Source organism: Octopus bimaculoides, chromosome 6, assembly GCF_046866305.1.
Source record: "Octopus bimaculoides isolate indiv1 chromosome 6, ASM4686630v1, whole genome shotgun sequence".
NCBI classification, from domain to species: Eukaryota; Metazoa; Mollusca; class Cephalopoda; order Octopoda; family Octopodidae; genus Octopus; species Octopus bimaculoides.
The window spans coordinates 106,674,264-106,696,037 of NC_142933.1; the positions used below are offsets into that span (position 1 = coordinate 106,674,264).

Sequence of the window (21,774 nt, forward strand, 5' to 3'; positions counted from 1 at the left end):
AATAATCCAGAATCCTTGTCTGGTACCGGGTCGATCTCAAAATCTAATCCGTTTGTGACAGTTACGAGGCCAGACATCCCTGAAAGTTTCATCCAAATCCATCCAGCAGTTCTTGTGATATCTTGTCCATAGACAAACAAACACAACTGAAAACAATACCCCCACCTTCATTAATGCAGAGGTAAAAGTGGTTTCAAATTCTGCCACAAGGCCAGCAATTTCAGGAAAAGGGTTAATTTGTTACATCAACCCCAGTACTCAACTGGTTCTTGTTTTATCAAGCCCAAAAGGATGAAAAACAAAGTTGACTTTGGTAGAATTTGAACTTAGAATGTAAAGACAGACGAAATGCCACATAGCATTTTGCCTGGCATGTTAACAATTCTGCCAGTTCGCCGCCTCGCCGGAAGAATATGAATTTCAGAAGATGGTCAGATCAGAAATTTTGTCTTTTCAACCTCGTTCATCTTCTCTATTTCTGCGCAGATCATAAACCCCTTATTAGTTCTTTTCATTATTCTATCTATTTCCTTACCATGTAAGCATAGTTTCAATAGTTTCGTCTTCCCCGATGCATATCCCTTAATCATCACACATTTATTTATTCAAGTTTATCACATTATAACTCATCTCTCTAAATTTGCCACAGATTGGCTGACCAAAAATTCTAAGATTTTTCAATTCTATTTCACTATTATCAGCATTTGCTGTTTCATTAAATTACATTACCCAAAATCCCAAGGAATATTTTTCTCCCTTGTGTTCTAACTCTGGCCCCCCTCTCTCTCTCTCTCTCTTTTGATTTACCACTTGATTCGCCACCACCACCCTATATAAACTAGCGCATGCACTCGGATTCGCCTACTTGAATTTAATAACTCCCTCGAAATAATACAAATCCAGAAGATGCTCTCGTCTAAATTTGCTACCTCGCGGTATGACTGCACTCCCACCCCTCCACCTGTACCAGAAATTCTTATCCTCTGTCATCCTTTGGTTGTCTCCCATGAACACTTCTAAAGGGTTAACACCATCCCCACTCCTACCTAGGGTTTATCGATCATATAGTGCATAAAAATGATGGTGCAGTGTATGCTGGTTGAAGGCTATTGTTTGTTTATGAATTCTGCCAAATGTGAGCTTTCTTTTCAGGTACATGACACTGCTGTCCCCCATCCCAGGGTCTCACGGGCCCACACCTCCCACACCCTCAGGGTTGGCACACTGAAAAGTAGGTCTGGTGAAATTGTTGAGATGCTTGAATGGAGATGCCGATTTGTGTTGCCTCCAAGAAGTAAGGTGGAGAGGAGGTTCTGCTAGGTTCCTCACAGGTACACTATTTTCTTGGCAGGGAACACTGACGGGGTTGGGGGTGTGGGTATACTTCTTGCAGAGAAATGGGTTGATAAGGTAATTGAGGTAGTCAGAGTATGTGATAGAATATTTAAGATTAGATTAGTGCTACATCATGGGTTAGCAACCATTATCTCAACCAATGCTCCTCAGCCGGGGTTACCTGATCCAGTTGTAGAAACTGCCTGATCAGATTGGAGCCTTGTGTAGCCAATTGGCTCGCCGGTCCTCGGTCAAACCATCCAACCCATGCCAGTATGGAAAGCAGATGTTAAACGACGACGATGATGATGATGATGATGTTCCAAATTTTGACACACGGGCAGCAGTTTGGGGGAAGGGGATGAGTCTATTACATTGACCCCATCAACCCCGGAAGGATGAAAGTCAGCCATGACAGAATTTGAACTCAGACCATAGCAACGGGTGAATTACCACTAAGCACTTCATTCAGTGTGCTAACAATTCTACCAGCTTGCTGCCTTTAATAATAGTAATAATGATGATGATGATGATGGCTTCAGATTTTGGCACAAGGCCAGCAACTTTGGGGTAGTGTGTAAGTTGATTGCATTGACCCCAGTGCTTAACTGGTACTTATTTTATCAACCCTGAAAGGATGAAGAGTAAAGTCAACCTTGGGGTAATTTGAACTCCGGGCACAAAGACGGACAAAATGTCACAAAGCATTTTGCCTGGTGTGCTTCCGATTCTGCCAGCTCATTGCCTTAATAATAATAATCCTATCTACTGAAGGCACAGGGCCTGGAGTTTGGGTGGGGATGGGTAATTTGATTATGTCTACCCCCAATATTCAACTGGTACTTATTTTATTGATCCCAAAAGGATGAAAGGAAAAGGTGACCTCGGTGGAATTTGAACTCACAACGTAAAGACGGATGATATGTCACTAAACATTTTGCCCCAGCATGTTAATGATTGTCAGCTTGCCATCATTGTCGTTTAACGTCTGCTTTCCATGCTAGCATGGGTTGGACACCTTAATAATAATAATAATTATATCTACTTTAGGCACAAAGCCTTGAAAATTTTTCAGGGAAGGGGGTAGTCGATTACATCGACCAGTGTGTAGCTGGTACTTATTTCATTCCCCCCTCCCCCATGGGCGTAGTGGTTAAGAGCGCAGGCTACTAACCCCAAGATTCCGAGCTCGATTCCAGGCAGTGACCTGAATAATAGTAATAACATAGAAAAATATCTTAGAAATGAGAACCCAGGTTTGAAATTTCCCCCAAGACACCTGATGAAGGCTGGAGGGTATATCAGCCGAAACGTTAACAACAAACAAGATGAGGACAGATATCCATCAAATATAAATAAAGTACATAATTCCTCATCTCTTAAATATAGAACTGTACTAAATGACGATGATAATAATAGGCAGGAGCATTTGTTAAGCGCCAGGGGTCACTGAATACAGTATTACTTTTAAGAATCACTTATTTAGATTAACATACACCCATCTCCTCCTTTTCACATGGTGCTGGAACAGTTAAAAGAATTGTTTGTTTTGCTCTTACATAGACATAAAGTCTCAGATTATTGATGGAGAAGAGAAAATGAAATTGTGTGATGTGTTTATTTTTTGCTCCCGAGAGCATTAGCAGTTGGCTGTATGAAGTGAGATGGCTCCAAACACTTATTGAAACTAGGTCACATAGAAAATTACTGCTCCATTTTGGAAACAAATGCTTCCAGCAGGTAATATCTGAGAGACTGGTAGCTGCAAGCAGTTATTATGTCGGTCGTGCAATTATTAATCAATAGAAAACAATGCAGAGTTGCACAGTTTCAAATCCTGCTTAACCTCTCTTAATATATCTTTCTTGAAATACATTGCTTTTGTTACAATTAATTTTGAAAATGATAAAAAAATTTCCTGAAATTTATGTTCCCAGTATTAAACTGGTATTTAGAACATAAATCAACATGGAAAACCCTTTCATTAACCATATGTCTGATGAAATACACTGATTTTGTTAGAATTTTGAAAATAATGAAGCATTTATTGAAAGAACTTTCTCAGTATAGGTGCAGGAGTGGCTGTGGTAAGTAGCTTGCTTACCAACCACATGGTTCCAGGTTCAGTCCCACTGCATGGCATCTTGGGCAAGTATCTTCTACTATAGTCTCGGGCCGACCAAAGCCTTGTGAGTGGATTTGGTAGACAGAAACTGGTGTTTGTCCCCCTAGCATTACTTGACAACCGATGCTGGTGTGCTTATGTCCCCGTCACTTAGCAGTTTGGCAAAAGAGACCGATAGAATAAGTACTAGGCTTACAAAGAATAAGTCCCAGGGTCGGTTTGCTCGACAAAAGGTGGTGCTCCAGCATGGCCACAGTCAAATGACTGAAACAAGTAAAAGAGAGAGAGTAGAGTATTAAACTGGTGTTTGGAATATAAATTAACATGGAATATTTTGATTTCGATCACTTTAAAACAGGGAATTTGTATCATAGAAGTAGTGGTGGTCTAGGATGGGTCAGTATTCAAAGAGTTAATGTAGATTCTGTATTTATAAAAGAAGGTCTTTTTTCTCTTTTACACATTTCCAATAATTATTTGTCAGAATTAGAACGTGAGCAGAACCTTCAAAAACACATCACATAATGCAATAAAATTTTGTTACAAAATGTTTTAGTTTTCGAAGTGAATGGTTTTAATTTGTTTGTTAAATCTTGGCACATTAATAGAAAATAGATCTTTCTGATGTTACTATCTTTCCAAGAGATTTTAAAAACACAGCTCATTTGTTTGAAATTGAAATTAGAATGGATATCAAAATCACTTTTGTGAATACCCTGCTATACTCTTTGAACCAAAGTTTTGGGTTTTTTGTTTTGTGTTGCAGTCACTATACTGGCTTTCTTAACTAAAGTAAGGTTAATGCTGAAATATTTAATGTAATGACCATCAAAAAGCTAATTGATAATACTGTAAAGAAGAAAACATAACATAAACTGTATAACTAATAAAATTTGAAAATGGGAGGTAACTTGGTACATGTTTATATATTATTAGATCTCTTCAGTGAAACACTTTGCTATACTTAACGAAGTAGTGATGAGATAATCAAATACATATTGAATGTTAGACAGAAGTCTATGTTAAAAATTAATACATTTTGAATAAATGGAAGCTAATTACCTAGAAACACTAGCATTTAACTGTTGTGAGGTCTCTAGTGCAAAACCCAGTTTATATGTCTTATGCACAATTAGAAAGTCAGCAGTTCTACAACTCATAGTTGTCTCCCTTCAAACATTTATGTTAACTATGCTTTTTTTTTCTTTGCTACTACCACCACTATAATTACTACTACTACTACAACTACTACTTTTGATCTCAGGCCAACCAGAGCCTTGTGAGTGGATTTGATAGGCAGAAACTGAAAGAAGCCTGTTGCATATATATATATTTATTTATATACATATATGTGTGTGTGTCTTTGTGTCTGTCTCCCACCACCGGTTTTGGTTTCTTTATGTCGCCATAACTTAGCAGTTCAGCAAACGAACCTGATAGAATATGTACCAGGCTTTTAAAGAAAGTAAGTATTGGGGTCGACTAAAAATTTCCGAAGGCCATAGTCTAATGACTGAAACATGTAAAAGAAATACATACATATGTATGTGTGTGTATATATATATATATATATATATATAATATATATATATAAATTTAGTAAATGGAGTAAAACGCATATGTTAACTGAATACTTATTTCCAACATATGTTTCGAAGATTACAAATTATACCTTCCATAGGAATAGGTGATGTTGATAAGAATGTAATCTTCTCTTCAGGGAAATGCATGGGAACCAGCTTAACCGTAAGACATTTTAAACGAATGTGATAACTGTAGTTAGAGAAGATTGTTACGTAATTTATTTGAAAAAGCCGTTGGAGAAATGCTACTATATATATATATATATATTATTATAAAATCTGGTAATTAGTCATATATTAATTAATATCGGTTAATTATCAGGAGGCCAGCACATCTAAAGAATCAAAGAGATTCAGAAATATTATCTGCAATCTCAGGGGATTAAGGTACATTTTAAAAAATAACGTGGACAATTAATGCGCTAGAAATAGATCACAGGAAGCACAAGTGTTGGGCCTCGTTGATTCTCAGGGAAGCAAAGTGATTGAGTTCCTTTCGGAATTGGACTTCACAGAGGCAAAGTGGCTGAGTTTCTTTTGAGCATTGGACCTCGAGGAGACAAAGTGGCTGAGTTCCTTTTGAGCGTTAGGCCTCTAGGAGGCAAAGTGGCCGAGTTCCTTTCTAGAAAAATCTTCTCACTTACATAATTGGCACTCTGTCAGTTACAATGATTTGGGCTCCAGTTGATCTGATCAGTGGAATAGCCTGCATAAGAAATTAACAAGCAAGTGGTTGAGTACTCCACAGACACATATACCCTTAACTTAATTCTCATGGAAATTCAGCGTGACATAGAATGTGACAAGGCTGGCCCCTTTTGATTTACAGCTGCTGAGAGGACTGGAGCAATAAATATAGATTTGGAAACTGTGTGGAAACCTGTTGTGTGTGTGTCTTTGTTCATCCCCACCACTTCGTAACCAGTGTTAGTTTGTTTACATTTCCATATGTTAGTGGTTCTGCAAAAACTTACTGATGGAATAAGTATCAGGCTTAAAGTAAAAAAAAAAAAAAGTGCTGGGATCGATTTATTTGACTAAAATCCTTGAAGGTGATGCTCCAGCCTGGTCACAGTCCAGTGACTGAAACAAGTAAATGGTAAAAGCTAAAAGTTATGTGTATCTGTGTGTATGTTTTTGTGTTTGTGACCATATTGCATGACAACCGGTGCTGGTTTGTTTACGTCACCGTAACGAGCAGTTCGGCAAAAAAAATAAAAACGATGAAATAATTACCAGACTTTAATTATTTTTTTAAATAGCACAGGGTCAATTCGTTAGAATAAACTTCTCATGGTAGTGCCCCATCATGGCCGCAGTTCAATAATGGAAACAAGTAAAAAAAATAATAATAAATAAGTACAAAACAACGGCGGCAATGTCGATCTAAAATAAAATTATGTTCCTTTTTTGCTTCCGTAGATAAAGTTGGCTTGCTTACTCAGCTGATACAGTTATGTTCTGTGAAAACTGAGCCGCCGGTAATTGCAGTCCTTCTCTGTTTCCTCTCTTCTCTAGTTCTCTATCATTCTACACTTTCTCACACATACAGCACTAAAAGTAGTTCACTTATTCGTCTGTCCCTTCGCTTGCTTCGGAGTTTAATGCCAAAAAGTTCCATAAAGGGAGAGGAAGAAATCAAACCCCCATAACTGCACTACATCACCACTTCGAATAAGGACTATATAAATATATGGGCGAAATAATTATATTTATGTAGAATATATACATATATATATATCGGTGTTTGGGGTCTACAAAGATTAAATGGTTGTAAAGTTTCTGCTCTAATCTTATCGTAAATCTTTCCTCACTTCTCAAAGAAGCATGAAAACAATCTTCACACCGACATGGACGCCTGTGTCTATGCTTGATTTTCTATCTTTGTGTCTTTAAGAAAGAATTATTTTAGTATATTTTCTTTATATTATTCTCCTTGGAAGTGAAGGCTTTCATCAATTTTAATTAAGGGTGATTATTCTACTATATCTTTTTTTTTTTTTTTGGTGGGAAGGATTTAGATTGGAATGCCAGAATGGGTTAGACTGTGAACTATTTTATATTAATGCTACATTATTATATATCATATATTAATATTATCATCACTACTCTAAGAATCTTTTACTTCATTTCATACTTTTGGAAAGATAGATGCTACTGTATAGGACCATTCTTTTATAAATCTGAAGTTTTGTGAGCAGTGATGAAAAATGTGACATTTCCCGCCCCATTCCAAAACAAACATATTCTAAATTCTTCTAAGAACATTTTAGGGTTCATATTACAAATATTAATCACTAATACTATTATTATATAAATGCAGAAGGCGGAAAATGTGACATTTTAGACAAAGGAGAAAAATAAGAGCGAAGCAACGAATTTAAAAATCACAGTAAACCGAAGGAAAATTATATAACATAAATGTATGTGTATTGTATAACCAGACGATAACCAGTCAATAATTAACAATAACCAGACTAATTATTAACTACCAGACGATAAGTATCAGTAAACCAGACGATAAGTAACAGTAAACCAGACGACGGAAAGACCAGGCGATTACAAAAAAAACATTAATATTTGAAGAAAATTGGAAAGCGAAGCAAAGGAGGTAGCAGATAACAAAGAAGGAAGTGTCGGCTGTATTTTGTCTTCCGCAGGATTTCTCTTTTGTAAACACACACAGTCAGACAGAGAGAGAGTTTTGAAAGACTGAATCGGTCACCAAAGCCAATGCAAGCCACACACAACACAACACAACACTGCAATATTAAGTTAATGTATTTATTATCATCAACACAGTCATTATTATTATCATCATTACTGTTATCGTTGTCATTATAAACGTTAACAGAATTAATTAAATGATAATAACAAGCATGATGATAAAGAATGTTAGTGGTTAATTTGGGATGGCAAACACATGAAATTTTGATACGGGTTCCTCGTTGTTGCCAAATATTTAAACTCAATGGCATTGTAGTAGCTTGAGCAAGACACGTGTGCATATACATACATACATACATACATATATATATATATATATATATATATATATATATATATATATATATATATATATATAATGATGTGTATCTATATGTTTGCTGTATTGGATTTATAACGATATTAATATAAATAACGATGCACACTGTACAGTTTTAAAATGGTCAGCGATATTTGATAATATATTCCAACTGACGATAATAATGATAAATGATAATAATATATTCTAATAAACTGCCCGGTATTTAAGAGTAATTCATTCGTGGTATATTTACAAACAAACAAAACACCCGAGGAAGGATTATGGCAGCAGAGAACAAGCGACCACCCGTCAGTATTAGCGAATTGGTGCAGGTAAGTCTTGTGTTCTTTGTACATCAGTTCTTCTGTTGTTGGTGGGGGTGGTATGAAAGCATGGACATTTCCATGTCTTCATCTATCTGTCTGTCTAAGCGTGTGTGTGTGATTTGGTCTCCACCCTAACTATTACAAATTTAGGAATCTTTCTATAATGTCTCTCACTCTTTGGCAAAGAGTTAGTGAATTTGTGCCCGTTGTGGGTATTATCACTTTTACAACAGGAAATTCAATTCAAATCAGCCTTTTAATATGGCTATATATATATATATATATATATATATATATATATATATATATATAGAGAGAGAGAGAGAGAGAGAGAGAGAGAGAGGTGTGTGTAGGGTGTATGTGTGTTTATATGGATGTATATAAATATACTTACTGTACATATGGACTTAGATAAATGCATACACACATACATATTCAAAGACACACACAGCCATACACACACACGCGCGCATACACATATATGACTATTAAAAGATCAGTTTGAATTTAGGGTCGTCAAAGCTAAGACACCCCCACCCGATGTTGATATTATGGTCAGGTCGGTATTGTGTGTGTGTGGGGGGGGGGCTCTTTTATAAAATAACTGTTTCTAATTTAGACACAAAACCTGCAATTTTATCGCATAGGAGCTTAGTCGATACCCTTGACCCCTACCACAGGTCAGGTACTTTATTTTATCGATCCCTGGAAGAATGAAAGTCAAATGTGTTTTTGGCGGAATTCGAACTCAGAACGTTTACAGCCGGAAGAACGTTTACTGCAAAGCATTTTTATTCGCCGGCGCTCTAACGATTCTGCCAATGTTTTATAATATGCTTCATTTACAAGCTGTCAGTTCAACCGTAACGGTTTCATAGTAGTTTTTTCACATATATAAACATATATAAATGTGTGTAAGAGGGAGGGAGGATTTGCCGTTCATTTCATTGAGATCGATAAATAAATTATCGATTTTATATTGATTGAGTGTCGATTACAGTGATTTGAGCACCCACCTTCTGCTCTACAAAAGAACAGAACTGTTCGAAATGTTGGTCCTGGCCCTAGTAATAAGATATTCTCGAACAACCCTTAGAGGTCCCCTACATGTGGTCGCTCGAAATAACAGCTAAAACCCTCTCGTATCACCCTGGTTGTTTGTTGTCTTAAAGGAAGGACACATGAGATATAATGGTTGTTCTATACATTAATAACAAACGGAACGATGGTCGCGGCTGGAATGTTTTTGATCATACGTCTCTTGGATGTCGGGCTGACCTGGGGTTAAACAGCAGCTACCACGTACGAACACACGCCTCCATACGTGATGGACATTATTTATGGTGTGTGTGTATACATACATGTACATAAAGATAGCCATACATGTATATACTTACACCCTCCTGTTATATATATATACACATGTATACATGTACACACATATATACACCTGTCTGTCTATCTATCTATCTATCTATCTATCTATCTATCTATCTATCTATCTGTCTGTTTGTTTACCTGCCTGCCTGTCTGTCTGTCTGTATGTATGTTTGTCCATCCATCTCTCTCTTTATCTTTCTCTCTCTCTCCATCTATCTATCTATCTGTCTGTCTGTATGTATGTATGTCTGTCCATCCATCTCTCTCTTTATCTCTCTCTCTCTATCTATCTATCTATCTATCTATCTATCTATCTATCCGTCTGTTTATCTCTCTATCCATCGGTCTATCCATCGGTCTATCTATCTATCTATCTATCTATCTATCTATCTATCTGTCTGTCTGTTTACCTGCTTGCCTGTCTGTCTGTATGTATGTATGTCTGTCCATCTATCTCTCTCTTTATCTCTCTCTCTCTCTATCTATCTATCTATCTATCTATCCGTCTGTTTATCTCTCTATCCATCGGTCTATCTATCTATCTATCTATCTATCTATTTGTCTATAAAGATAGATAGATAGATAGACAGATGTGTGTGTGTGTGGTTATACCCAGGGCTAGTTTCTGATATCTGTTGGGAGAAGGAATGAGACGACCAGAGTCCCAACCATTCCAAGCAAGTTTTTGCCACAATCCTATGTTAGCCTGCTAACACCATTAGCATCACTACACGGGGCACTAATGGTTCTGTTGTGCAACAATAATTATAATTATATTGCTGCAATGACAGGTGGCTGAATGTCTACATTCACATATATATATACACACACACATCACCCATTTCTCATGGGTGGTGGTCATCAGCACCATCATCATTTAACATAGCTATATGTGTGTGTGTGTGTGTGTGTGTATGTATATATGTTATGATGCTTACTTTTTTATCTTCCAAAACCCAGCAAATTTGCAGGCCACATGCTTTGGGTGTGTGTGTCTTTAGGGCTGAATATATATATATGCACTTGTATACTATATATATATATATTTAATTATATGTATTTCTTCTATCTTAATGAATAAAAATTCTTCGGATAGAATAAATGGGTTAATAGAAACCAATGTAGCAAAGAACACAAAATAACTGTGGTGTAGTTCCTGTTTTTAAGGCAGGAACTCCTTGAAATTTTGGGTATTTGAGTATATTTAAAAATTTAAGGAATGGGGAAAACGCATGTTATAATTGATGATTCCCATGCTTTCCCTGATGAGAAGGTTACAATTTTAATATCAAAGATCCCTATGGATCACACAGGTTGTAATCCTTTGAAACATATGTAGGAATAAAGTATGCAATTATAACATGCGTTTTCTCCATTCCTTAAATTTTTATATATATATATATATACTCATACATATTTATAATATGTTTGTGTGCAAAGTTTATAAAATTTAACATCTTTAAATTTTTAATTTATTAGTTTCTCGGATATATTGCATATATAAAATATGATTTTAAAGCCAATACATATGTAGGTGTTTATATAGTTACTGAAATACACGGATGTATGTATGTATGTATATAGACACATATACACACACACAGACGTGTGTGTGTGTGTGTGTGTGTGTATTTATATGTGTGTGCGCTTATGTTTAGTGTTTCATACTAAGGCATGTATGTAAAATTAGCACTGTCACATCACTGAAGACTGGGCCTTTGGATTTGTGTCTGCTACACTGCTTGAAAATATTCAAAAAAGAAAAAAACAAAAATCTCTTAATTCCATTCACGTCCTTCTTTAATTCCAATCGAATGAAGCTTTTTGAATAAAATTGGTTGGTTTCTTTTGCCAGATTGTAAAGATACTGCATGTGAGAGGAGCCAAATGACTCCATCTCTCTCTCTCTCTCTCTCTCACACACACACATATGCATATACATATATGTGTGTGCATGTGTATGTATATATGTATGTATTGTATATGCACCTGTTTTGTTAATTTTGTATGTATATGTATGTATGTGTATGTATGTGTATGTATATATATATATATATATATATATATATATATATATATATATATATATATATATATAGCTATAGATATATGAGGGGGTGTTGGGTATGTGTCTATACATGTGCTTAAATGTATACATGTGTGTTTGTGTGTGAATGAATATATATATATATATATGAATATATATATATATATATATCTCCACTTCCTATATATATATATATATATATATATATATATATATATATATATAGGAAGTGAAGAGACAGTGAGGAATCTGTGTTAACGTGCATATGTTTAGGTTTTTATTCATTGTATATATGGCCTCCTGTGTGTATATGTTGATAAATGTTGCCATTTCATTCTGTTTACTTAATGTAAACGTTTTTGTTGTCCGAAAGTGCGTGTGGATTATAATATTTCGGTAAACAGTCAGAAATTCTGTTCCCACCTTTTTACTACACCTTGTCTCTGTTCTGTCTGTCTGACTGTCTGTCTGTCTACCTATCTATATACCTACCCATCTATCTACCTATCTATCTATCTATCTGTCTGTTTGTCTGTCTGTCTATCTATCTATTTGTCTGTTTGTCTGTCTCTCTATCTATCTATCTATCTATCTATCTATCTTATTTATTTATTGCCCACAAGGGGCTAAACATAGATGGGACAAACAAAGACAGACAAAGGGATTAAGTCGATTACATTGACCCCAGTGCGTAACTGGTACTTAATTTATTGACCCTGAAAGGATGAAAGGCAAAGTCGACCTCGGTGGAATTTGAACTCAGAACATAACAGCAGACGAAATACTGCTAAGCATTTCGCCTGGCGCGCTTACGTTTCTGCCAGCTCGCCACCTTTGTCTGTCTGTCTGTCTGTCTATCTATCTATCTATCTATCTATCCATCATTATATATACATGAATGTATACAAAATTTATCTGATTACTGATATATATAAATTTGTCATTTGTCTTTTATTTTTCTTTAAAAAAAATGGGTTTTCTATGATATAGAGATGAAATGGAAAGAAAAATAAATAAATATTGGTTAATTGTTTTACATGGTGTAATAAGTTGTATGTAGTTAGTTGTGTTACCTCTAGGTTCCAACTTCAAATTTCTGTGGGGGTCTGCATTTTAATCGTTTTAGCACCCGTAAAATAAACGGCTGGATCTACATTCTTTGATGATCAACTGAATCATCTCCTCCTGAATTTACGTACAAGTAGCAGATGAGTATTCCAGACACGTGTACCCCTTAATGTAATTCTCAAGCAGGATCAGCATGACTTGTTGTGTGATGTGGGTTTACTTTTTGATTTACAGGTAGGCATGGCTTTGTAGTAAGAAGTTTGCTTCCCAACCACATGGTTCTGGGTTCAGTCCCACTGCATAGCACCTGTCTTCTTTGGCAAGTGTCTTCTGCTGTCTATAACCTTGGGCTCACCAAAGCCTTTTCAGTGGATCTGGTAGATGGAAACTGAAAGAAGCCCGATGATGATGATGATAAATAATATATAAATATATGCATATATCCATACATATATGTACATACCTACATATATATGTATATATACATGCATATATGGGTACAGGACATAAAAAAACGTTAAACCGAATGAGAAACGAAAACATAAAAACGAAAACAGAAAACAAACTTTTTTCGAACAACGAAAAAAGCAGAGAAACGAGACATGCAACATAAAGAGTATACCCCTTTGTCAGTTGTCCCTGTTCCATCTACTCCACATTTTTTATATATATAAGAAATAATTGAGATTCAGTTGAATTAGGTATTTAAGTTGAAGCACCAAGTCAGTGCAGTATTATCTGTACAAGTCAGAATAAGGTGAATAAAATCAAAATAAGCAACAGAGTATCAAGAGGTAATGCAGTATGACCATTTCAAGCGCCTCCATTTAATTGAACAATGTAATTATTACATCAATTTAAATGCAGGGCTATCCTCAGCTGCATAAATAAATAGGAATTTTTAATCAGTTGGACACGTTAATATAAATTTACTCAGATTCTCTAATAGAGCAAGAAGAGGGAAAAAGTCCATGTTGCTACTAATGTAACTCAGAATATACTACATTTCTAAGAACTGTATGAAGTTTGTTAGGGTCATAGCATGTAAAGGATTGTGGTTCACTTTTAATTTATTGGTCTTTTTTTTTTATCAACTACCAAATCTAAGGCTAGGGGACAGTCTCTGTTTAGAATGGATAGACAGAGTGAGTTAACAGTTTATAGTTGGGTGTGGTCATAAATATTGTCTGGATTTTAGGAAAAAAAACTAATAAATTAAAATGAACCACAATCCTTTACAAGCTATGACCCTAACAAACTTCATACAGTTCTTAGAAGTGTAGTTTATTCTGAGTTACATTAGTAGCAACATGGACTTTTTCCTTCTTCTTGCTCTATTAGAGAATTTGAATAAAATTATGTCAATGTGTCCAACTGATTAAAAATTCTATTTATTTATGCAGCTGAGGATAGCCCGGCATTTAAATTGATGTAATGATTGTATTGTTCAATTAAACGGAGCCACTTGAAACGGTTGTACTGCATCACCTCTTGATATCATGATGCTTATTTTGGTTTGATATATATATGTGTTTTTGTGTCTGTGTTTGTCTGAGACCAATAGAGTAAGTACTAAGCATAAAAATATGTCCTGGTGTCAATCCATTTGGCTAAAATTCTTCAAGGCAGTGCCCCAGCATGGCAGCCGTCCAATGACTGAAAAAAGATAAATGATATATCCACTCGGTGGGCTTCTCTACAATTTCCACTTACACAATTCCACCTGCAAGGTATGGGTTCACCAAAGATTTTAGAAAATGACATTTACCCAAGATGCTACATAGTGAGTTTGAAACTGGAACCTTGTGATTGTGAAGTGAATTTGTTGACCACATGGCCACTTTGCATCCATGATAAATTAAGTATAAGTAACTAAAAACTGTTGTCAGTTTATTGTGCTATTGTCCTCCCATACAAATATTTATTGGCCAGGTGCCAAATCAAAAGAAATCAATAACTTTTATTCGAATGTTGGTATAATGTTCCTAAGCCATATTGTAAATAAACGAAGCAACACTCTGGCTTTATCACATGGTTAGACTTGCCAAAAAAAACGATTTTAATTGCCGTGTTGGTCTCTTGTAAGAAGGCAATGTGGGGTTGAGACACGAGAGAAAGGCCACACGGATATGAAGGTCTTATGGAAATGTGATGATGGCAGTGTACATTGGTTCCAGTTAGGGCGGGTTGTATCTCAATTCACTTGTCCTCCTACCTAGCTGGTGCTGAATTTAAGGAGCACAGCATTACGGTTATTTGAAAACTGAAGAAGAAAGCAGGGGAGGCTTCATCATGGATATGCCAGACACACGTGGGAAGAAGATGAAAACTTTACAGCAGTAAAATGCAATATTTGTCGCATGCATGGATTGGTTACAACTGCACTCAGTTTGGTGCAGTAGCTGCATAGATGTTGGAATGGCATGGAGAAAAGACATGCTACATTAATGGATCCCTTTTGAGGTATTTCCTTTTGGTGGTTCAATTTTGTTAATTAGGCTATTAACTCGATATACTACATAGCTTTTCCACTCATATCAACACAAAATCACCACAGGTTTCCTCAGAATCCGGATCTTATGTTTTCATAGTTGCCACATCTGACAGACTTTATAGTAAAATTTGCCAAAGTATCACAGAATGCTTTCCACAATCCTTTGTTATTTCAATCAATAAACAAAGCTGCATCCCTGAGTGCATCCCTGAGTGCATCCTCCTTTGGGTGCGCGTGTGTGTGTGTGTGTGTGTGTGTGTGTGTGTGTGTGCTGTTACAAAATTCAAGAATCAGGAGTGACTGTGGGCGAGTGTCTTCTACTATAGCCTCGGGCCAACCAAAGCCTTGTGAATAAATTTGGTAGATGGAAACTGAAAGAAACCCATTGTATATATACCATCATCATCATCATCATCATTTAACATTCTCAGGCCACCGTAGAAGACACCTGCCCAAGGTGCCACTCAGATTGAACTTGGAACCATGTGATTGGGAAGCTTGATGTATATGGTCCAGTATTAGAAATGGCTTTTATATCCTAGGGGTGCCCTGAGGTCTATGGGGCTGAGGTTAAGAAAAAGGTGCGTTTGACACTAAAAGCTTACACATGAGCCAAAAAGTTGAACGCCTGCTTTCCACCATTTCCACCATTGCTATGACGAGTTATCCACTGGTGATTGTTTTGTCATCATTTTAGGGTTACCCAGATTTGAATTATATGAAGTGTCCTTTCCTCACCTTTCTTTTAAAGGTAATGTGTGACTTTTGAAGAAGGTCTGGTTATTATTTCTGGCAGATTGAGAGACCACATAGAGGCTCCCTAGTTGGTTTGTAATGATGTTTATATCAAACAGCATAGATAGATAGATAGATTTAGATAGATAGACAGAGAGACAGACAGAGAGACAGATAGATAGATAGAGAGATAGATAGATAGATAAATAGATAGACATAGATAGATAGATAGACAGAGAGACAGACAGAGAGACAGATAGATAGATAGATAGATAGAGAGATAGATAGAGATAGAGAGAGACAGAGAGACAGACAGGCAGATAGATAGACAGATAGATAGATAGATAGAGATAGAGATAGAGAGAGAGAGACAGCCATATAGATAGATAGAGATAGACAGAGAGAGAGAGAGAGAGAGAGACAGCCATATAGATAGATAGAGATAGACAGATAAATAGACAGAGATAGATAGATGGCAGGACAAACTTCTATCTACAAGGTTAAAAAGAGTAAAAAAAGATAGTGTCGCGTAAGAGATAGTGATGGGTGCAAGGAAGAAGGAGCTAGGCTGGGTGTCTAAACGGCGATAATGAAGGGAATTAGTTTGGTTAATAAGAGCTAATTGTTACATGTGTTCTTTTATAAGTCATTAATTGCTCGTCTCGTTGCATCTCGACGCTGAGCTGTCAGCATGGCGTACTGACCTAGCTCTTAATACAGCTGATAATGTTGGTAATGACGTTGGCTCAAAGGTCACGTTTCGTTTTTTTTTGGGGGGGGGGGGGAGGATGGGACGTACTTGATTGAACTACAAATCCAGTATGAAGTTGATTTTTATTCTTTTAATTTTTTTTTTTTTTTAGGGTCAGTAAAATAAAAGTACCTGTCAAATGCTGGGTCAATATAATTGGCTAACTGCCCCTTTCTTCCCTTCAAAAAATTTCAGGCTTTGTGCCTCTCTTAGAAGCAATTATTATCTGTCCCCATTCTCATCTGATACCCATGAGGCAATTGAAAAAAATCTGTTATTATTTGGACCAAATGCTTAGCAGCATCTCTTCTGGCTCTTTAAGGTCTGAGTTCAAATCCCACTGATAACAGCTTTGCTTTTCGTCTTTTGCGTGTCAGTAGTGCCAGGTGAGCACCAAAGTCAATGCAACTGATTATCCCCGTATGCCCACGGGCATATGGCGTAGTGGTTAAGAGCGCGGGCTACTAAACGCAAGATTCCGAGTTCAATTCCAGGCAGTAACCTGATTAATGAGACCGCCACCGCCGCCGCTGTTGACGATGACGATGACGCCCCTGCTGCCGCCGACGCCGACGTTGAAATATACCTTAGGAATGAGAACCCAGGTTCGAAATTTCCCCTAGACGAAGGCTGGAGAGTATATCAGCTGAAACGTGTTAACAACAAACAAGATGAAGGCAAATATCCGTCAAATGTAAATAATGTGGTTATCCCCTGTACCACAAAATTGCTGGCCTTATGACAAAATTTGAAACCATTATTATTATTATCATTATTATTATTATTATTATTATTATTATTATTATTATTACGCTGCAAGCTGGCAAGATCGTTAGCACACCGGGCGAAATGCTTAGCAGTAGTTCGTCTGTCTTCATGTACTGAGTTCAAATGTCAATGGGGTCAACTCTGCCTTTCATCTTTTCGGGGTCGATAAATTTGTACCAGTTATGTACTGGGGTCAATGTAATTGACTTAATCCCTGCCCCCAAATTTGAGACCTTGTGCTTCCAGTAGAAAGAATTATTATTATTATTGAGTGAGAGAGCAGTGCATGCCATCAAAGTGACACTGGGGTGCAAATAGACAAAGCCCAATATACCCATCATGACTACCCGTCTGATAAGGGTACACCAGGCACATGCATCACAACCATATGTGCATGACATGGTGATCTCATATCAAGATAAACAGCGCATGACCTGGCAGGTGGGGCCCATTTAGAATTTCCTTCAGGTTGAGTAGCCTGTAAGAGAGAAGGGATCAGAATAGAATAGGTTTCTTGCTTTGGAAGAACTACATGGCTACTCACATTATAGGAGAGGGACCAGGGTAGAAATGGATTAGAGATGAATAGTGATAACAAGGTATCAAGATGGACTCTCAAGGTACTACAAGGGGTTAGGGTTGAACTCTCAAGGTACTAGAAGGTGAGTAGAAATGATTTAGGGGACGGGAACAAGGAATGTGGGTGCGTTGAGGTTGTAAAAGTATGACTGGTATTCTGTTGGTCATGACGACGAGTGTTTCAGTTGTTCCAATCAACAGAACAGCCAGGTTGTGAAGTTAACATGCAAATGGCTGAGTACTCCACTGACACGCATACCCTTAACATAGTTCTTTGAGAGATTCAGTGTCGAACAGAATATGACAATGCTGGTTCCTTTGAATTAGAAGTATAACTCATTTTTGCCAGCTGAGTGGACTGGAGCAACGTGAAATGAAATGTCTTGCCCAAGGATGCAATGCACTGCTTGGAATCAAACACGTGACTCTGCGAATGCGAGCCCAGTGCTCTAACCATTAAGCCATGCCCCTCACATGTCAGAGTGTAGGAGAGTGATAGATGGGGAATGGATTAAGTGTGAAAATGAATGATGAATAGGTTTAAAGGTTGATAAGTAGGGAAGATTAAGGGGTGAGGGATGGTTGCAGTGGGTGGGGGGGGATAAGGGTTGGAGAGTGGAGATATAGATGAGTTTGTGGGTGAGAGTAGGAAATGACTGACTGCAAACAAAAGGAGGTGTGAAGATCAGCAGAATAGTAACAATGGCACAGTAAATAGGGGAAGGACGAGAGAGAGAGAGAGAGAGAGAGAGAGAGAGAGATGGCTTGTGGTTGATATTGATTATGATTAATATAAAAAGTAGGTGGGAAGGAAAGTATTAAGAATGAAGGATAGGTACCAAATGAAATGGGTCTGGGTAGTAACAAGGATATATATATATACATATATATATATATATATATATATATATATATATATATATATATATATATATATAGGTGTGTGTGTGTGTGTGTATAGAAGACATGTCAAGCCATGTGAAATTGTAGTCGTGGCCGATACCAGTGCCATCTGACTGGCACCTGTGTTGGTGGCATATAAAAAGCACCATTCAAGCATTGCTCTGCACAGAGGCAGTGACAGGTGACTGAGACCTGGCGATATACCGATATACCGTGCTTGTGTAGACTTGCCAAGCTGAGTGAGATTGTAGCTGTAGCCGATGCCAGTGGCACTTAAAAAATCACCCAGTACACTCTGTAAAGTGGTTGGCATTTGGAAGGGCACCCAACTGCAGAAACCATGCCAAATCAGACTGGACCCTGGTGCAGCCCCTCGGCTTATCAGTTTTCAGTCAAACCGTCCAACCCATGCCAGCATGGAAAGTGGACATTAAATGATAATGATGATGATGATGATGATCTTTCTCTTTTTTGTTTCCTTTTACTTGTTTCTGTCATTAGACTGTGGCCATGCTGGGGCACCGCCTTGAAAGGTTCAGTCAAACAAATCAACTCCAGTCCTTAGTTGTTATAGTACTAGACTACTAGCTTAAAAAGCCTGGTGCTTACTCTAGGGGTTTCTCTTTTTGCCAAACTGCTAAGTTAAGGGACATAAACAAACCAGCACCAGTTGTCAAGTAGTGGTGGTGGGAGTTAAACGCACCACAATGGCACATACATCGATATATATATATATATATACATACCATTTTATTCTTTTAGTTGTTTCAGTCATTTGACTGCAGCCATGCTGGAGCAATGCCTTTAGTCAAACAATTTGACCCCAGGACTTATTCTTTGTAAGCCTAATATTCTATCAGTATCTTTTGCCGAACCGCTAAGTTACAGGGCTATAAACATACCAACATCGGTTGTCAAGCATTGGTGGAAGGAGCACACACACACACACATACATATGAAGGGTTTCTTTCAGTTTCCATCTACCAGATCCACTCACAAGGCTTTGGTCGGCCTGAGGCTAAAGTAGAAGACACTTGTCCAAGGTGCCATGCAGTGGTACTGAACCCAGAACCATGTGGTTGGGAAGCAAGCTACTTACCACACAACCATGCCTGCACCCATCACTACTTGCTCCATGCTGGAGCACCGCCTTGGAGAACTTTAGTTGAATGAATCGACCCCAGGACTTTTTTGTAAAACCTGGTAGTTATTCTATTAGTATCTTTTGCTGAACCACTAAGTTATGGGCTTGTAAGCACATCAAGACTGGTTGTTAAGTGGTGGTGGTGGTGGGGACAAATACAAACATACACACACAGATATATTTTGATACACAAGCTTCTTTCTGTTTCCATCAACTAAATCCACTCACAAGGCTCTGGTCAGCCTGAGGCTATAGTAGAAGACACTTGCCCAAGGTGCCATGCAGTGGGACTGAACCGAGAACCATGCGATTGGGAAGACAAAGAAAAGTTTGTGATATTCTGTTTACCTCCAAAAAGAAAGAAAAAAAAAATTATACATCCTGTTTATGTTTTGTGTGTTTAGTCTTGAGTCATCATTATCATCATCAGCATAATCATCATAGTTTGTTATTGCTGTTGAAGAACAATGAATTCAGTGTTGACTAAGAAATCGCAGGTGTGGTCCCTTTGTATGATATTAAAGGATGGACTTCTTGGTTTGATTTGCAGCATAATAATAATAATATGACACGTGATAAGAAGTCAGAAAACATAGTCTTTATTCATTCATGAGCCACAAGTGTTCATAGAAATCTTCAAAAGATTAGTAACTCTCTCCTAAGGTTGACCAAGTTGTTGTTAATTAACCTTAGGTCATTGTCGATGAAGTGAAGGCACATGGGCTTGTGGTTAGGGTGTCGTACTTATAATTGCGGGATTGTGATTTCAATTCCCAGACTAGGAGGTGTTTTTGTGTTCTTGGACAAAATACTTTATTTCACATTGTTCCAATTCACTCATCTGGAAATGAGTAACCCTGCAACGTATTGGTATCCTGTTCAGTGGAGACGGTTTGATTTCGGTCATTTGTATGTCATGGCAACCAGCCCTACGAGTCCTGGGACTCAAAACAGTAATGTCCAAGGATTAATGATGATGGAGAGGTTACTTTCTGTAGAGGGACTACATGGCTTTGCCAACCAGTGTACAAACTTGTACATTTATTTAATGATTCTTTCATCACTACTTCAACATGTACAGTGAGGTCTATACTTTGCTGATGAGATCATAATAAGATCGAAGCATGAAGGCTCATAGCTTAGTGGTTAGGGTATTTGATTCATGATTGTAAGGTCATGAGTTTGATTCCTAGCAGAGTGTTGTGTTCTTGAGCAAGACACTTTATTTCACGTTGCTCCAGTCCACTCAGCTGGCAGAAATGAGTTGTACCTGTAATTCACAAGGGTCCAGCCTTGTCACATTCTGTGTCGCGCTGAATCTCACTGGGAACTACATTAAAAGTACGTGTATCTGTGAAGTATTCAGCCACTTGCACATTAATTTCATGAGCAGCCTGTTCCGTTGATCAGATCAACTGGAGCCCTTGTCATAACCAACAGAGTGCCAGGTTTTTAAGGACCAAAGCCTGTTCAGAATTTTCCCCTGTCTTTGACAAAATAACGATAAA

General features: G+C 37.4%; 1 protein-coding gene across 1 annotated transcript in view; it reads left to right on the forward strand.

The window, feature by feature from the left end:
* The first annotated feature begins 6,478 nt into the window (after positions 1-6,478).
* The window catches only part of LOC106882360 (clathrin heavy chain), a 150,829-nt gene continuing 135,533 nt past the window's right edge, over positions 6,479-21,774 (forward strand). The window contains exon 1 of the mRNA XM_052968621.2: positions 6,479-8,403. Within this exon, the coding sequence (XP_052824581.1) occupies positions 8,353-8,403 (51 nt within the window). The 5' untranslated portion in view covers positions 6,479-8,352. The remainder of the gene's footprint in view (positions 8,404-21,774) is intronic.